Source organism: Syngnathus acus, chromosome 1, assembly GCF_901709675.1.
Source record: "Syngnathus acus chromosome 1, fSynAcu1.2, whole genome shotgun sequence".
Lineage (NCBI taxonomy): Eukaryota > Metazoa > Chordata > Actinopteri > Syngnathiformes > Syngnathidae > Syngnathus > Syngnathus acus.
In genome coordinates this window covers 7,060,487-7,085,941 of record NC_051087.1, presented here as the reverse complement: position 1 = coordinate 7,085,941, position 25,455 = coordinate 7,060,487, and the positions used below count along the sequence as shown (strand labels likewise).

The 25,455-nt window shown below is 41.7% G+C and overlaps 3 protein-coding genes across 3 annotated transcripts; 1 reads left to right on the top strand and 2 right to left on the bottom strand.

Annotated features, from left to right (window-relative positions):
• Positions 1–560: 560 nt before the first annotated feature.
• LOC119120377 (5-hydroxytryptamine receptor 4-like) lies at positions 561–1,693 on the bottom strand. The gene is given in 4 exon segments (XM_037247209.1): positions 561–747; positions 749–1,519; positions 1,521–1,579; positions 1,582–1,693. Coding segments are annotated over 4 exon segments (1,065 nt in total). The 3' UTR covers positions 561–624.
• A 2,781-nt stretch (positions 1,694–4,474) lies between these two features.
• LOC119120371 (N6-adenosine-methyltransferase non-catalytic subunit) lies at positions 4,475–8,136 on the bottom strand. Its single transcript, XM_037247196.1, has 11 exons — positions 7,938–8,136; positions 7,484–7,566; positions 7,268–7,355; positions 6,870–6,947; positions 6,713–6,800; positions 6,546–6,636; positions 6,157–6,298; positions 5,760–5,852; positions 5,478–5,594; positions 5,198–5,408; positions 4,475–5,124 (listed from the first exon to the last, which is right to left on the bottom strand). The coding sequence occupies exons 1-11, from the start codon at positions 8,001–8,003 to the stop codon at positions 4,817–4,819; spliced, it is 1,365 nt and encodes a 454-aa protein (XP_037103091.1). The 5' UTR covers positions 8,004–8,136; the 3' UTR covers positions 4,475–4,816.
• A 1,371-nt stretch (positions 8,137–9,507) lies between these two features.
• LOC119120357 (neurotrypsin-like) lies at positions 9,508–24,927 on the top strand. Its single transcript, XM_037247170.1, has 13 exons — positions 9,508–9,941; positions 10,818–10,956; positions 11,892–12,064; positions 12,153–12,303; positions 12,415–12,593; positions 13,023–13,164; positions 13,245–13,465; positions 15,558–15,699; positions 17,340–17,545; positions 18,445–18,523; positions 19,161–19,283; positions 21,067–21,362; positions 23,276–24,927. Exons 1-13 carry the CDS (start codon positions 9,626–9,628, stop codon positions 23,605–23,607), a joined length of 2,499 nt encoding a protein of 832 aa, XP_037103065.1. The 5' UTR covers positions 9,508–9,625; the 3' UTR covers positions 23,608–24,927.
• Positions 24,928–25,455: the final 528 nt, after the last annotated feature.

Below are 25,455 nucleotides of genomic sequence, written 5' to 3'. Positions count from 1 at the left end.
TTGACAAAATGACTTGCACCTTCCAGCAGATGACACTATTGCTCCACTTCTTGTCACATACCAGCAATGGCAATGTGAAAGACATCATTCTGATTGTGGGTTATTAAGGTAACACACACACAAAGACGAATAAACACACATTTTAAAAATAATACTAGGTAATTCTTATTATCATCATCAGCACCAATCATAAAAATCATAACAAACATAACAATCATAATAATAATAAGAACAAGAATATCAAGAAGGAGAAAAATATCCAGAGTTAATATTTTACCAGTTGTGTCACAAACTGAGCTTGAGGTATAAAAGAGAGAGTCTAATTTACAACAAGTATTTATTCATCTCACACCTTGTCTTGGGCTTGATCATCTGTGTTGCAATACGAATGGTGAAATTCTACTCATTTAGATTATGATATAGTTTGGAAATCTGATTGGATTTAGATACAAAAGACAGTAAGATATCGTTAACAAATGGTTTTCCCTTTTCACAAAAAGAACAAAAATGCCCCGAGGAAAGTGAGATTGTGGTCAAACAGGTAGACTCAAGTGCAGTCTTGAAAACTGAAACGGCTCATCTCTCAACCATCGGTGATCCCAACACACCACAACAATCATTTCATTATTTCTCTGCACAGTCATTTGCTTCTTTCCTGGTATGTGAAAGCTCCATTCCAGGAGATATTCCAGGTTGACACACCCGACAGCCCATGAACATGAGGAATGCCCTACGAAAGGAGCGGTTTAAAGAAACCATACAAGAAGGGATTTAGTGATGAGTTGATGTATCCCAACCATAAAAATATGTCCCAGATGACCACTTCTGTGCTGTAATCAATAAAGGGGTCCACGATGTTGACAGTAAAAAATGGCATCCAGAAGATGAGGAAGACGCCCATGATGATGCCCAAGGTTTTCGCTGCCTTCCGCTCTCTCTTCATGGTGTTGCGGTGCTTCTTCTTTTTGCTTGAGTCTTTCCCCACTCCGGCAGCCATCTGGCTTTCCATGGCGCTGATCTGCTTTGCCTGCCGCTTGGCTGCTTTGAAAATCTTCCAGTAGGCCACCAGCATGATAGCCATGGGCAGGTAGAAGGCTATCAATGAAGCCATGACAGCATAGATGCGATTGACCAGGAAAACGCACACGTCTTGAGGGAGCACAACGTCGACCCCGGCAATATGGAGGCCTAGCATTATCGGACCGAAGGAAATTAGCATGGGAACGGCCCAGCAGATGACAATGAGGAATGTGACTCGACCTTGAGACATTTTTAAAGAATAAACAAGCGGGTTGCAGACGGCGTAGTAGCGGTCAAAAGCGATGCAACTCAGATGGAATATGGAAGCAGTACACAACATGACATCAAGGCTGGAATGAAGTTGACAAAAAAGGGCGCCAAAGTACCAGCACCCTTCGATGGTCCGAATCATACTGTAGGGCATTACGACCAGGCCCACGAGGCAGTCAGCCACAGCCAGGGACATGACGAAGGAGTTGGTGGGCGACTGCAGCTTTTTTAAAGTATGAAATGGACAAGACCACCAAAAAGTTGCCCACCACTGTGCAGATGATGCCAATAAAAAGAAGGCGTATAGGATAAAACGAAAGGCCTGGTTCCTCAACAGGGCGCAGGAGTCCTGATTGATCTCAAGTGTTGTGTTAGCGGCGTCTTCCAAGCTACTGTTGTCCATCTTCTTGTTCAACCTGTCAAAACATGCAGGCTATCAATGAACGTAGGGATTATTTCAGTTGTTTTCCCCTCTCGCAGAAAGTCATGCACTCAAGTGTGTTGAGCGGTAGATCGCACATGACAGAATTGTCTAATTGCAGTGCCGACAACGTTTCAGATGACTTGCAACCGACTTTAATGAAGACCATTGGGACAGTTAACGGAGTGATGGCAAAGTGACACTTGAGACATCACAACCACGGCAAACTTTGTTTTACGACAATAATAATAACAAATATCTGTTTAATGAGGCTGATATTGCACAGCATGCCTTCAGAATTGTCTTGCATCATCTCATCCCTTCTACAATTATTTTGAATACATCTATATTTTTAAAAATTTGGCACAATGGATTTGTATTTTTGTTATTTCAAAGCTAAAAACAACTGATCTTTGATGTAGCTTACATTTTGGTTGTGCAATATTTCTTGCACAAATGTTAAATATTTTTCCTATAAGAGAAAAATACATAAATATTAATATTGTAGAATTTGGAAACATTTACTGTGTATAGTTTTGTTTTTTGAATATTGAATACTACTTAAACTAAATCTAAACATGATTTTTCCCCAATAGATAAAAGATGCTCTTGTAAAAAACAAAGACACTCACTTGCGTGGATGAGAGAAGATGGTGTGTCCGCATGACGCTGTCAAAAGCAACTCCTTGCAGCCAGATTGGGATGGAAGAGATGTGAGAGGTGGGTCTAATGAATACATGCAACATTAAGCACAGGGAGCCGCCAAGACAGGTTTGCTTGCGTAGACAAACATATTGCATGAGGAAAAAATAACATCCTCGACTAATTTTATATTTCTATTGGCATTACTCTATTAATCAAATTAAGAAGGATTTTATTTAAACAACAGCAACACAATAACTACTAAAACTATAACATTTTGAGAGGTTTGGTTGAAAATAAAAAAAAAATCTTTTCAGGAATTTTGTAAATGAAACAGACAAACACACAAACACGCAAAGCCAAGCATTTCCTGCCACTCCAAGCCAAGACAAAATCGAGTGGGTTGTATCATCCAGTGTAAAACTCTGTCAAATTGCTACTGACTCACTGTGTTGATCCCTGACACGAAAATACCGAAAGTAACAAATCCAACTCTGTCCATGCATGCAGCCCGGGTTCAGTTCCCCAAATGACGACTCAATGTGAGTGTGACTGGATGTGATGTCTGCCTATGCATTTTGATTGGACTGGTGACAAGTCAATGTGAAGTCTTCCTTTGGTCTGATACCAGCTAGGATGAGCTCCAGCTTCCCATGACCAGGATAAGGAAAACAGAGCTTCATGAAATGATTGTTATTCTGATTTAAGACTCAGTTTGACTTGAGTTTGACACCTTGATTTAGAGTCACAATAGACCAGAGCAACTTCCAACTCTATTTTCTCTACCTGATCATAAATCTTGTTGTCTATTAAAATCATTGTCGAATTTTTTCCTCTTACGTGTCCAATGTGCGATGAAACATGCTCCCGTCAAGCCTTATGTGGAATGTCTGGAGCTTCAGACAATGACAGGCATATCTCAAGTGTGCGGGGTGTGCTCGAATTAAACATGGGGGATTGTTAATGAAGGCTATAATAAAAGCCACATTGGCTCGGCTTTCGAGTGTATTTTTTTTTCCAGACCAGCTATTCATATGTGTAATACAAGTGAGCTTTTAGACTCAAAAGGCTTTCTGCACATCTGCTCCATTGTCACCAAAAACAGGAGCGAGCAGTGGTTGATTCCAAGCCATGTTTATTCTCCAGGGGTCAATAAAGTGCTCTGTCAAATGTGATTACACATTTCATTAGAAGCAATTTGTTTTAGAGTTGTGCTTACAACATTGCGCCAGAAAATTAACAAGCAAACACAAATGTCACTTTTCCCATTAACTGTAATTAGATGGGTTATATTCTACTTCATGAGGAGAGAATTTTATGTGACATAAAATTGGGTGAAGACTCCTTGTGAGGAAGTCACAGGTTGGATTCTGGTGTTCCACAGGTTCCATTTTGGGTCCAATACATTTTAATCTATGGATGTCTCCATTTGGCAGGGTCGTGTGTGTTCAGATTTAAGATGATGAAATCCAACTTTAGATTTCCACTTTTTCTAAAGACCACAACCCAACTGAGATTATATTTTTCCATTATTTCTAAATAAAGTCCTGGATATTCCTTTTTCTTTAGCTCAATCAGGGCAGCATAATATATGACATATGCACCTCCATATTGTCCATATTTTAAATACTCTAAAACAAACCCAATAGCTTTGCGAAGTGGACATTTGGTGGTATAAAACATTCCCCGTGAGTCGTGACGGTTTTGATCACCTGAGCATTTAACACTGGCATACTGTATCATATACGTTCTACTGATTTTATCAATTATTAAAGAATGCAAATGGTCGAACTGTAAAAAGGTTTATTTTGACATAAATGAGAATAAAATTATACACTTACTAAAATGTGATAACTGTCAGGTTCTTTGAGTTTTTTTCCCACGGATTTCAATTTTAGATTTAAATGGCTTTAGGATTGAACACAATCTTGCCAGCACAATGTGTCATTGTGAGATGGATTTTAAAAAATCCAAAATATTCTAATAGCTATTATCATCTTAATGGCTTAACTACCCTAGTCATTTCTAATTGTCAGTGTCTAAATGAAAAAAAAAATCATAAAAAAAACCTGTCAGTCCAATTAACAGGAAGCCGCAAAGGTCAAAACAAAGCAACTGGACTTTTTTTTTTTTTAAACATTCAAATATTGCAAAAGGAATTATGCTCTTAGGCTACTGATATGTTGAATGAATACTTGACAGAACATTGCTGTCTATCCAGTGTATTCAGACAATATTTCAGGTTGGACGATTCTCAAATTTCAGTGACACATTGCTGGAGGCCAAACACTTCAATGGAGTTGTTGGTCAGGAAGGCAGACATGCAGCTTGCGTATGAGAGCACATTAGATAGTGCTGGTGGTTCCAAATGTGGCCCGGGGTGGCAATCATAGAGGCCCGATCGGCAGCAACTTGCGTACGGTCAAGTCAAAGAGCGCCTTGAATTAGCGCCAGGAGATTACACTAGCGTGGGGGAAACCCCCTGTGTATTCCTCCCCGGCCACGGAAACCCCCCCTGTCTCCGCGAAAGTTTGGTCTGTTCCTTTCCCGACCTCTCTCTCCACCTCTCCCGACGTTCGGACCAGCGCGGCCCCCTCTGGGTGGTCCACCTCCACGGTCGGACTTCATCTTTGAAGGCGGCGATTTGGGTCGCAGTCGCTCTATTTCCTCGGTGCAGCCGGAGAGGTGGGATTCGGGCAAAGCGAAATGTGCGGCGTAACTTTCTGGGTTGAAGTTACTGTTAGTAAGAGTGGGTCCCACTGTCAGCCAGCCTGTCGGGGGAAACATCAGCCAGTTACCAACCCAGTAGACCAAGCGGAGAAAAGAAAAAAACTTGTGTCACACCAGGCCTGATGGTAGAGTCTCGTCCAAAAAGGTGCAACCTTCTGCGGCCCAAACAGAAGTGCTCAATTATATGAAAGATCTCGACGGGCTTCTCGACGTTCCCCATCTCTGGTTCCTCCGTGATGATCAAGTCGATGTCCACGTTGGCATGAATGAATTCACCGTCTGTGCTTCTCCGCACTGTTCCTTTGATTCCCATCAGGCAGTGTTCCTGGAAAGGAGCCATGATAAACATCCTAATAGAACAGAAAATAGATACTTTGCTATTAAGGTGCTGTACCTTTGTCCTCTGAAATACTGCTTTTGGGTCCAGTGTCTTTGTCTTGCCTGGGTTATTCTTGTTTGTCTTGATCCAGCAGATGTCTTCACAGCGCCTGAAGCCCCATTTCCTTAAACACTATTGTGTTGAGGGTGCACATGATGTCCAAGGTCAATTTTCATGACTCTATACAAAATCAGCCAAACACTTGTGTTTGGATGCTCAAAAGGCATCGACGGGGGTAGAATGTGTCACAGGTCAGTGTCAGATCATCTTAGATGCCAAAGTGAGGGATGGAGTTACCATTCTTCCCAAGTCCAGACCTTCACCTGAGCCGCACCAGAGGAAGACGAAGGACCGAAGTGCAGAGATCTCTTCAATTTCCAGCTTCATGATCTAGAAGCCACAGGACAGGTAACATGAATAATCCTTCACTCCATCCATTTCCTATAACACTTGTCATTAGGATTGCGGTTGAGTTACCATGTGAACGATCAGAAATAATATATAAAGTGGACCATACTGGACCATTTAGCAAGACGAGTATTCAGATGAGCGCATGTTGCCCTCTGCTGGATAAGTACGGTAATTGGGAAAGAAATTTACAAATGTAAAATTTGCACCGCTCCACTATTCCAGTGCAGCTGCTCGCATTCTTACAATTCTGCTAAAATGACATCAAGCTGGTCAGCAAACTCACATCATCCCAAGTCCAGAAGCGCTCTGTGTGGCTGATGCCTGACTCTCTGTAATATTCTTCTAGAGGAGGCTCAAGTAGGATGACATCAAACTCGCTTTTTAAATCCTGCAGGTCAAAGTGTTCCAGGTCGGCCTGCAGGTACCTGGTGACGACACGCACACACATACACACACATGGAACACACACTTCTATGTCAAGGTTTTGCATTAAAGTCAAGCACGCTACTTGACGAATTTGTCATTTCAAAATCCACTTTAATGTAAAGTGAATCAGAAATTGAGATTTGTGAAGTGTATTGAATTTTGTTTGACTTTTGAGGCATATTTCTATATTATATTCAGAATTAAAAAGAATGTGAAAATGTAGTCAAATCTGGTCGCTTTGCGTACATCGGCGGGGTGTTGGTAGTGGAGATGAGTTCGTCCTTCAGTCGAATCAGCTCTCGTAGTTTGGGGTACTCCTCAAATCGATCAGCCAAGCCTGGTACCCGAGCAAAAACAGACAGGTTCGAGGCATGTCTATTCACAAAACACTCACTCGAGCAAAATGCACTCACCGACATCGCGAATGAAGTTCTGCGGCCTGTGGCCTGTGTCGACAAAGTGCTGACAGTAATCATTGTGAGGGTTCAAACTCTGTGTACCCTGAAAGTGACACAGGTATAACTTCAGTACAATCGATAGAGTTTATTCAAAAGACAGTTATTTTCCTACCTTAAGGAATGTACTTGAGTCCTTGTAGACTTCCTCATATGGGTTGCTTTCCTCGGGCGGCAGAACCTCAACCTCATCCTGACACACAGAAACAGAAGGATTTGTCGGTATTTGTTTCAGAACAACAATGCAACACAGGCTCATTAATGGAAGAAAAAAATCCCAATCGGCGCAAGCATATCACTTAGCGGAGAAAAAGAAATGACAGCATTAGCTCAGAAGCAACTATGCAAATAGATGGAAATGATCTTTGTTAAAGCTTATGCAATCATCTCTTCGTGTCTTGTGGGTCTTTCTTTATCTGCTTGCTTCTATTTGCTTACAATAACAAACATCACCAGTCTAATAAAATGATTTGATGAATTTATCTCATACTTCAAGGCTATGCTGACACTCACTTTTTGTTCCTCCACATCTTCCTCAGTGTCATCACCCTCTGTCACTGTCTTCTTCTTGGAGGTAGGAGCAGAATCATCCAATGACGCCCTGCAGCACACAACAGCAACATTAACGTAAACAAAAAAAGAAACTGGTACTGGCCTAAAAGGAGAACTTTTTTGGAACGTTTATAAAGTCCAGACGTGCAGTACCCAAGTGGATTTACACTGTCTTACCTTTCTCTTGTCTCTTCTATTTCTTTAAGTTCCTCTTTACTGTTAAGCACAGCGCCAATGCTATCTGCACTCTCAGCTCCCAACTGTAGACAAAGAGAGTGACCCTGCTCAATTGTAATCATTTTATCATGTGCGTATTAAAACACAATTGTAAATTATGAAACGATTCAATTCAGTGCAGTTATTCATTTCGATTGACGAGAACTGCGTGCACCTTTTGCATCCATACAGTCTAGCTTGCATGTTGCAGTGCTATGCACGCCTTGCGTTATAACCACGCAACCATATGCAAGACCATTTCAATGTTCCCAATTGTATTATAGTACCAATTATATTGCAATTATAATGCACTAGCATAAGAACATTGCAAATAATTTTAGCACTTCATTTAGCTTCCAGTCTGTATTGTTATTAGGTTAGCTACTGTTGTGCAATGGTGCAGAAGCTTACTTGCCTGTTGGGCTAAAAGCTGCCGCCTAAGTTTTTGTCGCTCGCGGATTTCCTGCAATCGACTATTCATTTCGTCAGTTTCTTAGTTTTCTAACCTAAGCCACATTTAATTCATTGGAATGTTTATAGAAGTAGGTTGCTACCAAGCAAGCAAGCAAACATTCAGCTAATGTTTGCTACGCGCGTGGAATACTGTGGAAGTGCTCGTTATACACACCGGCGCGTCTGATTGAAATAGAGGGGCGGCGGGTTTGTTGTTTTTAAGTACCACAAAAACACGGTGTTCGTTTTATTTCAATTTCTATAAATTAATAAATTGATTTATTGTCTTTATGTAACACGTGTTGTCCATGTGCTAATACCAACAAAACTGTATTCACAACAGAGAAGTATCAAATGAAGACACCGCCCACCCGAGTGTATTTCAGCACAGCTTGTAAGTAAAATAAGCACTCACATGTAGACATCATCTCATTGGGCGTCGATATTATGACGTACACCGCCGGCTTTTCTCCACCAATGAAAAAACACGCGTCTCTGTAAATCATAAGTGTACAGAGCTGCATACTGTCCACTCAATGAAAATATTCTGCCGCTTTTGACCGTGCAGTCAACCTTACAGTAAACAACAGATGTTATGTTACATGTTATCAAGATGCTACAGGCCTACATTAGGCGAAGTAACAATCTGAAATAAGATAGGCATGTAAGAAAACTCCATCCAAATACCCCTCCCCAATAAACGTAGTAAATGTAGTCAATGTACCTTATTTTTAATCCTCCAGAAACTTCAGTTCAGACAGGGCCAGGATTCCTTATCATTGTCAACAGCGTGTTTTTTCTTTCTTTTCATTTTCTACTACATTAATCCTACTACCATAAATCGTTTCACAGTTGGCCATTATGGTAGTTCAAAACGCTCTTAATTAATTAAATAATTAATTAATTAATTAATTATTTATTAATTATTTATTTATTATTTATTTATTTATTTATTGGTGGGTGTGTGCGCGCGTGCGTATGTATGTCGTGCGTGCGTGCGTGCGTGTGTGCGTGAGTATGTATTCATCTATTTACACCTAATACTAACATTTCAAATTGTTTTAAGGAATCATGAACGTCATGTCCTCTGGGAAGAAGAGGTAAAGACCCACCCGACCCCAAATGCACTGGAATTGGGGTTTGTATTTTTTATTCACAATAGCAACCATTTTGTGTAATTGTGATATTTGATTCTTGTTTGTACATGCAGGTGTCTCAGTTTTATAAGTGCTCTAAGTTGTGCAATTGTGACATTCAATACTTGTTTGTACATGCAGGTGTCTTCGTTTTATAGTCGCTCTAACATGTGAGCATGCAAACATGGAACAAGAAAAGGATTTGAGGCCCTTGTGAAAAAAACATCAAGTGAAATTAGTAATTTAATGAATGGCTCTCAGTGCTTTTGCGGACTTGGCAAATGTTTGAAGGCATGCACCATTTGCTTTATAATTTGTGTACAGTGTCTTCTTCCCACGCATGTATAGCACTGTAATGCAGCTTCATTGATCTGCTCCCACCCCACCACCCTACACTCCCTCCCGTCCCACGCCATGCAGGGTGATGCGTCTGGCTAGGAAGCAATTGGTTCTTCTCAGCTGATGGGATTCCCGCCTGTGCAAACCTCCGGGATCCAAGCGTCAGATCCCCGGCATGACGGCGGTGTTCCTCGCCCTCACGACCGCGCTCCTGTGGCCGAGCGACGGCCACTCGTCACTTATTCAGCCGTTCGGCGACTGCGCCCAGAGCCGTGGCTCAGGCGCCTTGTACCGGGGCGCGATAGACGTCACCGAGTCCGGCGCACGGTGTATGAACTGGAGTGAGGTGGGCGGCTTCACGGAGCGTCACCCGGGCAAAGGCGTCGGGGAGCACAATCAGTGCCGGAATCCCGACGGCAGAATCCGAGCCTGGTGCTTCTTCCGGAACCAGAGAGGGAGAGTCGATTGGGGTTACTGCGACTGTAAACAAGGTACACGCGCATGCAGCCTGCCTGGAGCCACATCACATGCACAGAACAGTATCCCCATATATTCATCGGCTTTTATGTCATGTTGATGCGCTATTACAATTACATTTTCGAAATTGTCTAACATTATTATATTAATTTTATTATTATTATTTTTAAAGGAATAGACCTTTGGCACATTGCAATAACGTTTATTGTGCAGGGTATAAACCAATCACTTCCAAATCTAAATGTTGGCCTACTTTTTGACACAATGGGTCCGCAGAATATAATTAAACAATATTGATTTTAAAGAGTGAATCCAGAATTGTTGGTTTTGTCATACAATGCTGCGTTGATGATTTCTTACCAATTAATTTCAATCCATGCACTCACTGAGTAAATTTTAAGCAGCAATTAAATGTTGCTGTTGCTTCTTGTTTGGGTCTTTTATAACTTCACCATGTTTGTAGCAGTCTTGTAATTATTAAGTGTATTTGGACTATCGACACAAATTAGCTATCTACTATATCTGCTGTGCTCACGCTGTGATAACTTCATTGTTAGTGCACATTAATCAGGTCAACCTTTTGTCATGGCGTGCGATGCACATACCAATATCGACTTTATTGTGTAATATTTTTTCCGAAACGTACTATTTGGAATCAGAGCGGTCTGTTGAGTCAAAATTCCATGCAGATGTTTTACCATGTTTCCTACTTAAAAGGCACATTTTCTGTCTTTGAATCTTTTCATGGAGTGTTAAGAATGTGGTTAAACCCATTGTTGAATGATATTGTTGAGTGAACTCTCGTTATATGCATAAACCCATCTGTTTTGCATCATTTTGATGTTAAAGCCTTGCTTTTACACGAGGCGTCCCCTGCTCTGCATGCCAAGGTTCAGTGCGTTTGCAAGGAGGCCGCTCCAAATTGGATGGCAGGGTGGAAGTCTACCTGGGCGGAGTGTGGGGGTCCGTGTGCAGCGACGACTGGCGAGATGAAGACGCTGCAGTTGTGTGCAGGCAGCTGGGCAAGGGGTGAGCGTGCACATATGCATATTTCCATTGAGACATATTGCCAGGTTGTTTTGTTTTTAATTAAAGATTTCTTTGTCCCACCATTTTTTATTTCACACAAAAAAACTTTGGTTTGAGACATGTAGTTGTGTTCTGTGTAACTATTTCCTGCATCGCCCACATATTCGATGCAGATGCACCATAAAACTTCACAATGCTTTACTGTCTTCGACTATCTGACAGATGATGAGCGCATCATTGGAAATTGTTGGGAAGGTTTATGGCCCTTGCACACCAGTTTTCTTTTTGCCTTTTTTTTCTTTTTGCCAGTGACCTTTGCATTCCAAACCTCCATTCCCTGGAGGTATTGAAATACCTTTAGCGCTCCCATTATTTACCTTGTTACCACCACTCATGCTATACTCACTCTCTTGCTGTCATCCGCGCCTTAGTGCTACTTGCCTAACTTACAAATTACATTTTCTTTCACCTCTAAATAAATCATCACAGGATGTAAATTGTGTAACCTCTAAAAAAAAAAAAAAAAAGGTCACAAACACATATGGTGTCATGACTTAGGAGACCACGTTGCACACTTCCATCTGTTGACACTAAAACCAGCCCTGGCACGCATGCTTGCATTTTCATGCAAGAGGCAAACTCAGAGCAGAAAGCAGAGCGCAAATGTCAGCCATATGTCTGGCAGCATGGTCGCTGATGGGCGTCACGTGGACAGTTATTGGACACTGCAGGGTGCAAAAGCGCTTACGGTATATTTGCTCAGGAATAGTGGACCATGAATTTGCACATGGCTGAAGGGCATTGCAAGCAGCTTGAAGCCATTTTGTAGTTAAGTAAAAACTGTCAGCCTGTTTTTTTCTATAACATCTTTTAATCTATAATCATTAATGTTTGATAGCCTGGATTACTAGTTTGATCCCCGATACCCCTTCCAGCCTTTCAGGTCGGGCTCATGCTCTCCCCCTGTCTCGTCCGAGCATGGCTAAGTTCCACTGGCAGGCTGTCCGCTGCCAGGGAGATGAATCTGATCTGCTTCAGTGTCCCAAATCCATGTGGAATGGAGGCGAGTGCTCCATGACTGCAGCCGTGACCTGCACGAAGCAGCACGGTAGGTCGTACTCTTGAATCATTGAGAAACATTGGATGGATTGGATAAAGGTCTTCTGAACAAAGGTGCTGTTGTACGTTTTCATCAGATGCAGTGATGCTGCCTATACGGCTGGTAGGGGGCCGGTCGATGTCTGAAGGCACAGTTGAGGTGTTCCATGCAGGCCAGTGGGGCTCCATATGTGATGACCAATGGGATGACAGTGATGCAGAGGTTGTATGTCGACAGTTGGGGCTGAGGTAAAGGCACAAGCTTTTAAAGTCACATGCTAGTGATCAACCAGAAGCAGCCAGACAGAAAGTCGAGTATGTTTTTCAACACTTCCTCTTCACTTTCTTTCTTCCTTTCAGTGGTGTAGCACGGGCATGGGGCCAGGCCCATTATGGAAAGAGCTCTGGCCGTGTGTGGCTGGATGAGGTGAGATGCACAGGAAATGAACTCACCGTGGAGCAGTGTCTGAAAAGTGCTTGGGGAGAACACAACTGCCTCCATTCCGAGGATGCCGGCGTCTCTTGCAGTCCTCTGACAGGTAAATGAAGCTGCCTGCATCATCAAAGCACCATCTGGTGCAGCTACGGTAGCGTGATGCTGAAGAGTGAATGTCACAAGCTTTGCTAATAAATGTGGCTCTAGGACCACATTATTGTTTTACATAAAAAATGCATTCTTACACATGCATTTTTTATGAATTGATGTCTTTTAAATTCTCCATAGGTACAAATGTGAGTAAAAGTGGTTGTTTAGCTCTCAAGCCCAGTGGCGACTGGAGTAGCTTGCCTATTGCCCCAAGTCAGATCGAATCGGCTCCAGCCCACCAACTTCCTCACGCTCTACAAGCGCTATAATGAATAGATGGATGTTATTTTCCCCATTGCGCAATTATTGTTGTTTGCAAGACAGTAGAGTATTTTTACCACCTAATTTCCTTACTGGCAATGTCTGACTTTGATCTCCACAGATGGTACTGTTCGGTTAGTGGGTGGGACCGTGGGCTCCGAGGGACGCTTAGAGGTCTTCTACCATGGACAGTGGGGAACAGTCTGTGATGACGGCTGGACAGACTCAAACACTCAAGTAGTGTGCCATCAACTCGGTTACAGGTAATAAATATGGTGCCCCGGACGTGTACATTATTTAAATTTCATATTGCTGCATTATGACGCCTGTGTGACCTGAGCAGGTTAGGCCAAACTCTGGTTCCTGAAGGACTAGACATCACACCGGTCCCTCGCTTCGGGGTTGCGTCTGGTCCTATTCTTTTGGATGACGTGAGCTGCACAGGCAAAGAGCCCAGCCTATTGCTGTGCAAGCGGGAGGAGTGGCTCCGTCATGACTGCACACATCATGAAGATGTTAACATCGCGTGCAATGCAGAACGCCTCGGAGACGGGCTTCCGACGAGTAAGACGCAATCTTATCTGACAGTGACATTTAAACTGTCAAATATAAGGATACATATGGATTATATGCAATGCATGACATACGTGCATAAATAGAAGGCCGCCTACTTTGCTACAACCACCAGCAGAGGTGTTTTTATTCTATAATAAATATGACATGAAATTAGCTATGGCAAGTTGAGTTATAGCCATGCCGATTTAAATGTATGTTAAATAAAATAAATCTAAAATCCAGAGACTTCCTGCTGAACTGCCAACCCTTTTGATATCCTCTTTGCGGTCTTAGTAAACACTAAACACTATCAAGGGTTGATATTGGGCTCCCTGCAAATTTGAGACAATCAACCGCAACTTCCAAATTCATTCTCATATGTATATGCTATAATGATTTATTGATATAGTGATGGTGGTTTTATTCTTTGTGGTTAATGCATTAACTGTTGACTCTGCTCCTGATGTGTATAGCACACATTTTCCAGAACAGCCAGGCATAGGAAGCCAAAGTCTCCATTCACATCAATTTCCTCCGTCTACTACTACGTAATAGAGCAGTTTGTAAGATCTCTGTGAAACTCAATGTGGACTCAATTAAAATCTCATTTTAGAAAATCCGACATCCCCAAAGTGGTGGTTGGTGATGTCATGCCAGATTTTACGGGCATGTCTGCTGATTAGCCTCCCCTGCAATAACAAGTGGACTGATTGTAAATGTATATTACCGGTTTGCCTAAATGTAACCCCCTTGCTTGTGAACAAACATTGCGTGCACGCTTTCGTGGGCCCACATATTGCCAGCTCAAATATCAAACTGTACCTCATACTCCTTCGCCAAACGCCCTGTAGTGCCTCTCTTGGCAAAAAGAACTAGAAGGAAGGGTCTAGGGTGTTAGCGCCATTCATCAAGATGATGTCAATGGCCTCTGGGTAATAATAAAAGAGCGACAGTGATGGAGGAAGCAAAATTGTTTTTACTTTTCAATTCTGTTTCCTCTGCTACTGCTGAATGCAACATACAGTCAACCGTACGTATGTGATAAGTCTGTTGAACTTCCTAGCAAATAATTCATGTGAGACTTATCTTTGGTGAGAGATCACACAGTGGAGACAGAAATAGCTGTTTCACATGCTGGGGGTTTATTGATGCAGCTTAGGTAGCTTTGGCAAGAGCCTGAGGAACATTCTTGGTAGCTAAAGAATTATATCATTACTGCAAAGCATTTGGGAGTCTCATAATGTGGATTTGTGATTGTTTATCTGTCCAACCTCCCCGCATTGCAGATTGGTTTATGTTGATTTTGGAAAGGGCAGACAATGCTGATAAGTCAGGCAGGGCTTTCAAGTTACTTTCTGTGGTTTGCTTTCTTTCCTCTCTTGTCAGGGAGCATCACGCTGAGGTCATGTTAGTGCATAGTTGTTGTAAGATAGAGGACAAAATAACAATGAGCCTCCAACTACCACCGCCATAGACGTTTACTTGCTGAGTAACCTTAATTGGTCAGGGTCACAGTGGACTCCAGATTACCCACATGTGTGTTACATGCAATGGATGATGTCACCCAAGCAATCAGGGAAGAAAAACAAGGGTGGCTAAAAATGTCCAATGAAAATATTTTGTAACATCGACTGATGATCAGCCTAGGTTGTATCATACCATTGAGACAGTTGTCAGTTGTGAACCTGAATCGGATAAATAGTGTGGACAAAATCCCATAAGTTGTGTTTGTTGAAGTGTCCGCCGCATGTGCAACACTAAATGATAAGTATAATCGAACAGACTGGTGAAGTGCTACCTCCATGAGTGAAAATCTCTTTTTGCTACAGGCTCACTTTTTTCTCTTCATACTCTGGGATATTAGGGAACAACCTTGGAACTTGACTGGTCACAATTCCCTAGTTCTACCACTAGTCGTCATGGTAACAGCTGGCAACTGGTTCCAGAGAATGACTTGTGTTGACCTTTTCTCATTGTAAAGGTGCTGCGGCCAGGTCAAAGATTTTTTTTAAATTGGGTTCTCGTGATTGATTGCTCATGGATGCAATCGGGGATTGACAATAAATTCAGTGTATTGTGTGCGTGTGTGTTTGTTATCCAGGTGTCCCAGTGAGGCTGGTGGGAGGAGAAAGCCCCAGAGAAGGGCGGGTAGAGATCTATCTGTCTGGTCAATGGGGTACAGTCTGTGATGATGGATGGACTGATCGGGATGCTGAAGTTGTGTGTCGACAGATGGGATTCAGGTATGTGAACAGATGTCGGCGCCTGAAGCTGCACAACATTGTGGGTATTGATGATAAATGAAGCTTACTTACAGTATATAATGCACTCGCTACACCATACAATGCCCAAAGTGCTTAGAAAAGCCTCATATTCACCAATTCGCACACACATTCTGAGATCAACGGCAGCTGATGCACTGCCAGGCCCACTGGGAGCAAATTAGGGTTCAGTGTCTTGCCAAGGACAATTTGGCAGCAGAGAGTCCGCGCTTTGGTCACTGGATCCACTTTAGCCACACGAAAACAAAGCTAATTTGTATGCTAAAACAATTGGCTCATCATCAAAATAGTTAAGAGTGATAGTTCCAGCAACAAGATTGATTTTGTGCATGCAAATGGATTCACCATAAAAAAACATTTTGTTTTAGAGCTCAGACCTGACTCCAAATAAAAACCGAGATAGACATAAAGTATGCGATCTGGTGATACACTGTTTCAACTCTCGTTACTTGTCCATCAAAACTAAGCTTTATCATCATCGTCACAATTTATGATACTGTCTTGCATTTGATCTCATTGTATAGAAAGTCCAAAGTTGGGGCAGATGAAAGTACTTTTTCCCCTTTTCCAGCCGTGAGCTGTTGCAATCGCAATGTGATCGCTGTATGTTAGTCTGCTCACGCTTAAGTGAATCCAGAACATCATCTCTGTTTGCAAATCCTCATCACGTCTTAGACTTGGCATCTGTCTCATACACATCCTTTGCTTTTCATCTCTTCATCTCACACAGTGTATCTGTTTCCACTTAACATCCTCATCACACTCAAACTGAGCTTGGGTTAAACGACAATGACTAACGTCAACTGTTGCTTTCGTGAGTACATTATTAGCATGTCCTGTCCAATAGTGTGACTGTAATTTCTTCACTTTTAATGGCTTAACTGTACATCATTTGTGAAAACCAAAAATAAACAACCTCTTAGGGGAGCATATTGTACTAAGTGACGGGCTATCTCATCCACTCTGTCTCCTATTATCCCATCCCTCTGAGATGCTGTCCCCTTTCCATAACAAGTAATTGTCGAGGGAGTGCTGTTCATACGGACACGGAACTGCCTTTGCTCCCCGGCAACACATGGCTTGCCGTTTTCTTCCACATACGTGTGTGTAGGTGAAAGCCACATCTGGAGAGGCATAATGCATGAGAGCGCAGTGGAGCGTGTCGGAGATGTGCAATTTCGGATCATCGTTCTGTCTGAAGCAGGGTGTGGTGAAAGGTCGTAAATATACAACACTTCCCCGTGGTTAAACTGTTCTCTTGGGGTGAGAAAGCAAAAATGTATACAAATTATGTACCACCTCATCGTTTGACCCATATTGACCCGGATGACACATCGTGGGATTATTCCTGTCACAATGAGTCATATTAAAACTCAGAGGAATAAGAAGCCTAATATTGTTCTGTCCATATTCACACTGACAATGCATACTTGGGCTTGTCTTAACAAGCATGTGGCGCTCTGATAGCATCCCGACACACTACTTGATTTTGCATTCATTTATCTTAATTAACCACATAAATGACACGTTTATGAAATTGGATGATGACAATGATGATAAATTATAACACGTAAGCTCATCCTGGCATCTGATCTCTCTAGCGGGCTGGCCAAGGCTCGCGTGATGGCATACTTTGGCGAGGGTGCGGGGCCAATCCACGTGGACAACGTGAAGTGCAGCGGAGACGAGCGCTCCATCGCCGATTGCATCAAACAGGCGCCCGGCACGCACAATTGTCGTCATAGCGAGGACGCCGGAGTCATCTGTGACTACGGTCAACTCCAGACTGGTCACAAAGAGGTCAAAGGTGAGTTAGTGCTGGTCTTTTCTTGAAGTTATTTGAGAGCAATTCGAGCACCTCGTGCGGGCATATGAAAGGAGTCTGCAGAGCCCCGTGCGGCGTACTGTACTGAGAAACTAATGAGCCAAGATTAATAAATCATGGTGATATTTTTAGCATGGCCCAGCTCAGTGTGTGTAAATATGTCCAGATGGCGAAATGGACCTTTCCTATGTTATTGCTTCACCCTGTCTGTCACACATGCGGACAGACTCACATTGCTGTTTGTTTCCTGCGCATTACACGAGCTGCAAACACCGTAATAAGTCAACACCGCGTGGGGGATGTTTTGCTTCCGAAAAAGGACCTCACATTTATAATATGTACCGTATTTTCCGCACTATAAGGCGCACTTAAAAACCTCCAATTTTCTCAAAAGTGCGCCTTATAATCCGGTGCGCCTTATATATGGACCAATATGGATTCGTGGATGAGGACCAATTTATTAAAGTAAGCTTTACGTGTTTATTTTGTGTGTTGCGCGATACTAACGTTTGAGCAACGTTGAGTTATTGATATATTGTTATTGTTTTCACTATTTCGAGTGTTACTATATTGTGATTGCATTAACGTTTGAGCAATTTTGAGTTATTTATTCTACGCGCTTTATAATCCGGTGCGCCTTACATATGGACAAAGTTTTAAAATGGGCCATTCATTGTAGGTGCGCTTTATAATCCGGTGCACCTTATAGTGCGGAAAATACGGTACAATAAGTGCTCCTGGTCAGAAAAACATGAATTTCACGTATGAAACATGTTTAATAAAACGCCGTCCAAGTCTGAATTTATGGTTTAGCAATCACAGTCATCCCAGACTGTCTCACACACGCTGATAGATAAATATCTCTCTTCTGTCTCAATCAGCTCCAGTCAATCAGATTTGCGGGCTGCGGCTCATACACACTCGGCAGCGTCGAATCATCGGAGGAGAGAACTCTCTGAGGTGAGGCCGTAATGTGATAAAATCAGATATGGGTTATGGAACACCTTTTCTAGTCAAAATATTACAATGGCAACTATTTATTTGAAGCAGAGCAAACGGATACCATTTTATTATACGTGTCGCTAAGTACACAAGAATGTAAGCCGAACATTCCACTGGCTTGGCCCTCATCCAGATAAACAAACGGTGCTTAGATTAAAATATAAATTCCTCGAGATACTTCCTGTTTGTGTTCAATAATTACATGGAACGTTGAAGCCATTTAGTTTTATTGTTAAGAGGGTTTTTGATTAATGACTACTGTAAATGATTTTTAGGAGTGACCATTTAATTTCCTTCCTCATAGTCATCAGGTTAATTTTACAGCAATAAAACTGCTCTGCGGGTCAAATTCCATTTCCATTTTGAATACCTCAAATGTGATTCCAGCCATATGAATAGAAACCAATAATACAGTCTTTAGTTGGATCCACCCGTGGGGACTGAGCGGTTCAGAAAATGGATGGATAGTTGGATCCAAACCGTGCATTCTATTTCACGATCAAATTGTTAATTATTAATTCCACACAACTGACAGAATTCTTAAATCTGTATTTGCATTTGCAGTCACGTTTTAGTGTTTACACTTGTGTCTTAGGAGCGGCTGGCCGTGGCAGTCCGCGATACGTTTACGGGGGTCCAGGGGAGATGGGAGGCTGGTGTGTGGTGCGACTCTAATTGACACCTGCTGGGTCCTCACATCAGCACACTGCTTCAAGAAGTAAGATGTATTTATTTTCATGCACACGCATTAGCATGTAAACATGAAAAACAATAAGCGCTAACAAGGTGCTACATTTAAATTTTGGTTAAACTGGGAATCATAGATAATTTGCATAAGCATATTAGGGAGTTCATAAGCGAGGGTTCTGTCGAGTTCCTAGTAAACATTCTATCTTGGGGATTTATGCTTTTCCACATAAACACTGAGTCGTGGGAGTTTGGCTTACACATGGATTTTCCCCAAACGGTGAGGAAACTCAAGAATAAATTTCCTGAAACTGACCACAGGACATTTTTTATGTCCAAATGTGAATCAAGATGGACGTCGATTTGGAAGTCCCATAGTGAAGTGATCAGCTGCGGTTTGGTGCTCACCGTAACAGAGACGTATAGTTAATCTATAAACTTCACTAATGCACAGAGCAGAGAAGGCAGCAGGGAGCAAAAGTGGTGGAGTGCGAGAGAAGAACAAATACAGCCTGCATTTAATTTTATACTCAAAGCTGACCCCATTACAGACCCCACACCGATAAATCCAACTTTTCCACATTTTACAGCGGAAGAAGTAACTCAGTATATCCTTCCTTTTACCTTTTCATGAACCATTGTCAGGGTCTCCTCACTACTGCAGGTTGAAAAAAAAGTGGTTATAAAAGATACCCAACCACTTTCAGATTATTTTCAGGAAAAAAATAGACTGAAACTCAAACTCTGTGATGAATCTTAAAACACTAGTGTCTGGGAAGTTGTTTGAAAGTTAAATGGTAATCATCCTCGTTACAGAATGCACTACTTTATGTGAAACAAAGTGAAATTGGAAGAAATATTGAATTAGCCTATAAAATATATTTTAAACCATGACTACTACTTTATTATGTATTTTTATTCAAAATGTACACTGCAAATTTTTAATAGAAATAAGTGTTTAGATATGCCATTTAGTAAAATGATGGCATTAATCATCTAACAGCTTTAACTAAATAACTAACTAACTAACTAACTAACTCAACATTTATATTTAAATGTATGTTTATATTTATATTTATATGATAAAGGTAGCTAAAACAAAATGTCAACACAAGTGAAAATTAAATACATTTTCAATAAACAAAGCAAAAACAGTGTGGACTTTAAAGTCAGGGCTGTGGAGATAGTGGTTGACTGATCTCATCTTTTCTTTGCACACATGACTTTTTTTTAGTATCAGTTTACAGTTTGCATGTCGTGTCATGTATTACTGTAGACCACTGGTGCATCTCTGAAAAGACGACCTGATATCATTTGGCCTCCTTACAGCGAGCAGATTATCTCTATTTATATTTTGCGAGCGTACAGCTCAGGGCCTGCCAACTGTAACTAAACTCCTGACCATTTTAAACATGGAAAGGTAACTTGGGTGGCATGATTACTTGTCAGTTAATACCAAACACATTAACAGATGGAGAGAGAGCATGTGTGTGTTTATATGTGTTTATACGTATGTTTTTGTATTTAGCTGGCCGACCATTTTGTTTGGTTTGTGATATTTTCTGACTCGACCCTAATAAGGTCACATTTTCTTCTGATACTCTTTCCTCCGTTTCTGTTGGCCTCGAGATAACCAACTTTATCACCCCAAAGAGGTTTTTTGAAACACCCAAACATGTCAACAAGTGACGAGAAACACTCCATCATGTGCCCTTGTGACGCAGATCGAATCATAAACGTGCTGACAGGATGAAAGATTTACTGTTATCGCTCAAATATTTTCTTCTAATCTTATCCCTCTCTCATGTGCACAGGTATGGAAACAGCACCAAGCAGTACAAAGTCAGAGTGGGTGACTATCACTCCCTCGTCCCCGAGGAGCACGAGGAGGAGTACGGTGTGGATCAGATTGTCCCGCATCCGAGTTACCGCTCCCACAGCAACGATTATGACCTGGCCTTGGTTCGGCTGTCACCGGGGCCCGTGGGCCACACACCGGGAGAGTGCGTGTCATTCAGCCGTCACGTCCTTCCCGCCTGTTTGCCCCTGAGGAAGGAGAGAGTGCTCAAACAAGCCAGCAACTGTCACATCACCGGCTGGGGTGATACAGGTGAGCTTGCGTGTGTGTGTGTGTGTGTGTGTGTGGTGGTGAAAGACGAGTGGCTCTTAGCTGAAAAACAAGCTGGGAAACTGTCGGAGATGACAGTCTGGAGTCCCTGTGAATTGTCTAGTAGAGGCTGATATCCAAAATCAATAGGTGTCTTGCTCTGTTGTTGAACAAGACTCTCTGAAAATATAGCGATTACAATTAGAATGTTCAATTGACATGAAAATTTTTTTACATGAACATACAAAGATATTTAAGAGTGTCACAAAAAAACAGAAGTATAAACTTAAATCTTTTAAGAAGCACTGAGTGCAGCACCCACCAATTTGCATTTTGCTGTTTACGCATTCTATGGAAATATTCAAAATATTCTGCAGTGTTCAATCATAGATCACTGTATGTGACGCCTCAAAGTCTAATAGGGATGGAGTTTTTCCATTCCAGTGCATTGGCAGATGATTATAAATTATTTGAAATTGATAAGATTCTTGACTGCCAACAGTATTCCCAAATAGTCGTACAAACACAGACCGGAGTCCAAACCACTGAAGAGCGCCATCATTTAAAAAAAGTCTTGCCACGGCTGTCTTTTTTTTTTTTTTTTATTTAAATTTTTTTGTGGTTAGAAGGAAAGAAATATACACACTTATATCACAAGGAGTGTGTTGAACAGTGGTAAACTCTGTCAGCATGTAGTATTGTTACCATGTGAAAGTCATTATACATCAAATCTACCATCAGTAATGCTCACCTGAGAATTGCATTAGTTGCTGCCGATGCAAAAAAACTACCGGTGTCGTTTGTATTATGAAATCCATGACTGCCAGACTCATACATACTAAGGGAGGTGGGAGGAGGGTATAAAGGTATTTATCTCAAGAGCAGTGACAACACTAACTATTTAAAGAGTCTAATGTACTGAAGGGTGGCGGCTGTTTGACTTTACAGCAAGGTGTTCGGTTTGTGTGCTTGGTTTTGGCACCTTCATATCATTCACACAGACTGTACACACGCACGCATTTCACACATACGTAGCAGGCAAACAGCCCAACGCTCGCAACAACCAAGTCATGGAAAGAGTGTCTGAGCTATGCAGAAATTGTTGCTGTTCCTGACCCTTTTATTTATTTAACCTACTTGGATTGCCCCTGCAAATAAACTTATCAATTTTCAATGCTGTTTGAGTTCAAGTTATTGTGATTCAGTGGTCAAATTGGTTTCTTTTAGTCCAGGGAGGTTTTCTAATGAAAACCTTCATGGATTCTTTATAGGTGTATAATATTGTTTTTAAAGATGTTCTTTTATAATAGAAGCTGTCCTGTCAAAACAATGATTATCATCTGAATCATTTGGGATGAAATTGGGATTAAACATCAAGTTAGGTTTATTTATACATGGTCAATTTTTCATGCCATTTTTCTCATTAGGTTGTGGGTGAGCTCCTTTGAGCGAATTAGAATGTTTAAGAACGCGCATGTTTTTTGGAACGCAAGAGGACCCAGTAAAAAAAAAGGAAAGTTGAGATTCAAACAGAACACCTCGACTGAGGCAAATGTAGTGCCATGGCAACAATATTTGAACTGCACCTCTGTCTGCTGTGACATACTTACGATCTTGGCTTCATGCTGACATTTTCAGCATACTTTTATTTGATATATTCGCTGCCCTGTAAAATGTATTTATGGAGCTGTGATTAAAAAGTAACGTCAGTAGGTGCAGAAGGCAGTATTCTATTTCCATTAGTTAACTTTTGCAGACTATTTTGTGACGTTAATCTTATTCAAGCAAGCGTTATTTTTTATTTCATCCCCCCCTCCAGTTAAGTGTGCCTATGGCGAGATGTGTAATACTGATTTTGACATATTTTAGGAGCACAAATAAAGTGTCTTAAGACCCACTTTTGAACTTCTCCCCAGGCCGCTCATACTCCAAGACCCTCCAGCAGGCGCCGCTCTCCCTCCTTCCTCGCCGCCAATGCCAGCAGTATTTCCACGGGGCTTTCACCAGCCGCATGCTGTGTGCCGGCAGTGTCCAGCAAGAGAGACGTGTGGACAGTTGCCGCGGCGACAGCGGAGGGCCTCTGGTGTGTGAGCGTCCCGGAGGAGGCTGGGTGGTTTACGGGGTCACGTCGTGGGGTCACGCCTGTCGAACGCAGCAGTCGCCCGGGGTCTACACCAAAGTGTCCGCCTTCAGCTCATGGATACACAAGGTGATGGCACATAATGAGGGGAAACAAAGAAGCCGATAGTTAATTCACTCAGGCTGGTGAGATGAATGAGGGTCACATGACCCAAAAAAAAAAAAAAAGGACATGTCAGCTTTTTTGCTCCACAAAAGCATGTCTCATCATAAGCACTTATTCACACAGGCCGCAAAATACAATTCTGTGTATAAAAATGTATTTTAATGTTCTGTATTTTGTCATTAAGTTGTATTCTAACATTTTGTGATGTCTATTAATGTTTAACGGGACCACAGGTACTAAAGCATGCATGCGTGAACTGATTGCACAAGTTTCTGCAGATTTGCACTCAATCGTCTGCGCTTTTTGTGCTCGCTTGTCTGACCAAGTGAACCGCGTCATTTCATTTGTTGGTCATTTTAAAATTGCTGTCACATTTTTCAGGGCATCATAACCTAACAGTGTTTGTCTTAAACAGGATCAAACATGACTAAAAATCAAAGCACATATTAGTATTTCTACCTGTATTATAATTTTTACATATTGACTTCCTGGTAGTGCTGGAAGAATTTATTCACAATGGGACAATCTGATACACTTGAAAAAGTATGAATGCTGGCTCCTTATTTTGATGAATGATTTTGTTTCAATGTATTGTACTGTTTATTAATAAATTGAGTTTTTGTTAAAAAAAACTTACCTGTTTGCTGGTTTACACTTAGGCCAAACCATTGTGCAAAACTTAAGCGCTGGTGGCGTTGTGCCACCAAGGAATTATGTTGGTGGATAAGCTTAATCTAGTTTAGCCATGTCACAAATGAGTGGAGCAAGCGCAACCAAATGCAGAAGTTCACTCAGACAGGGAACAGATTCTGCCCGTGAGCCTCCACACAAGACCAGGGGGAAAACGAAAGAGCAGCACAGGCACACAAGGAACAGACAGGAGACAACACTAAACACCGCCGGGGAGAAACACACGATTTAAATACATCAGATAACAAGAGGGAGCAGGTGACAGATATTACGACAATGAAGGGGTGTGGCTGATGGAAGCTCTTTCTGCTTCTTGCTGCAAAATACATGAACAGATAATATATGGACCCCCCCCCCCCCCCCCACACACACACACATGTACACACACACATTGTCTCAGTCTGTGTTTCCTTCTCTCTATGTCATTGCTATGTGACACCTTGTGTACAGGAATAGCTGCCATTTTCAAATTCCCCATTTAGTCGAACGGGCAAACATGGTAACACATTTAAAAATGGGAGTGAGCGTGACGACGACAAGCTGACAGTTGCCTTGTGTGGCTCTATGACCTCTTTTGCAAATGTGGAATTCTGTGATAATGTCTTTGATCCCTCAATAAAAATCAATCTCTGATGTGACAATCATTTTCAGTGTTGCACAAGAGCGCCCCCATCTGGTTATCTACACTGTTGTGGGTACTGATTGACCCAAGGGTCACTGGTTTGATGCACAATTGTGAAATAATTGTGCCATCACTGCTGACTTTTTGTTGAGCTATTTTTAGATAAGACCTGCAGGGTATTCATGTGATCCTCACAGCAACCTGGTGGCTGTGGAGTGTATAAAGGTTTTTTGTCAAAAAATTTTGAATAATATGATTCTATGAATATGAATATGATATAACAATTCTGTGATTGTAGATTTCCTTTTTGTGTTTCACTGAGAGTGATATTCAACAAAACACTGTATGGAACTTCCACAACAATAGTTGTACCGATTATCGAGCAAATATGAATTATAATAAAGGCTATTATAATAAAGGCTCAACAGGAAAAACAGGATGAAACAAAAACTGTTTACAAGACATTAACAAGATAACAACGTAAAATGGATTTAAAAGTAATCTAAACAAGGTTCCCCAAAAAACAGATCAATACAGAT

Excerpts from the sequence above, each read along its gene's own strand:
- LOC119120371 (XM_037247196.1), bottom strand. The coding sequence starts at position 8,003 with ATGAATAGTCGATTGCAGGAAATCCGCGAGCGACAAAAACTTAGGCGG. Across the intron at positions 6,948-7,267 it reads AAGATGTGGAGGAACAAAAA|GATGAGGTTGAGGTTCTGCC; the intron begins GTGAGTGTCAGC and ends TCTGTGTGTCAG. Across the intron at positions 5,595-5,759 it reads GTCTGGACTTGGGAAGAATG|TGTTTAAGGAAATGGGGCTT; the intron begins GTAACTCCATCC and ends TCAACACAATAG.
- LOC119120357 (XM_037247170.1), top strand. The coding sequence starts at position 9,626 with ATGACGGCGGTGTTCCTCGCCCTCACGACCGCGCTCCTGTGGCCGAGC. Across the intron at positions 17,546-18,444 it reads TGGTCACAAAGAGGTCAAAG|CTCCAGTCAATCAGATTTGC; the intron begins GTGAGTTAGTGC and ends TGTCTCAATCAG. Across the intron at positions 19,284-21,066 it reads TCAGCACACTGCTTCAAGAA|GTATGGAAACAGCACCAAGC; the intron begins GTAAGATGTATT and ends TCATGTGCACAG.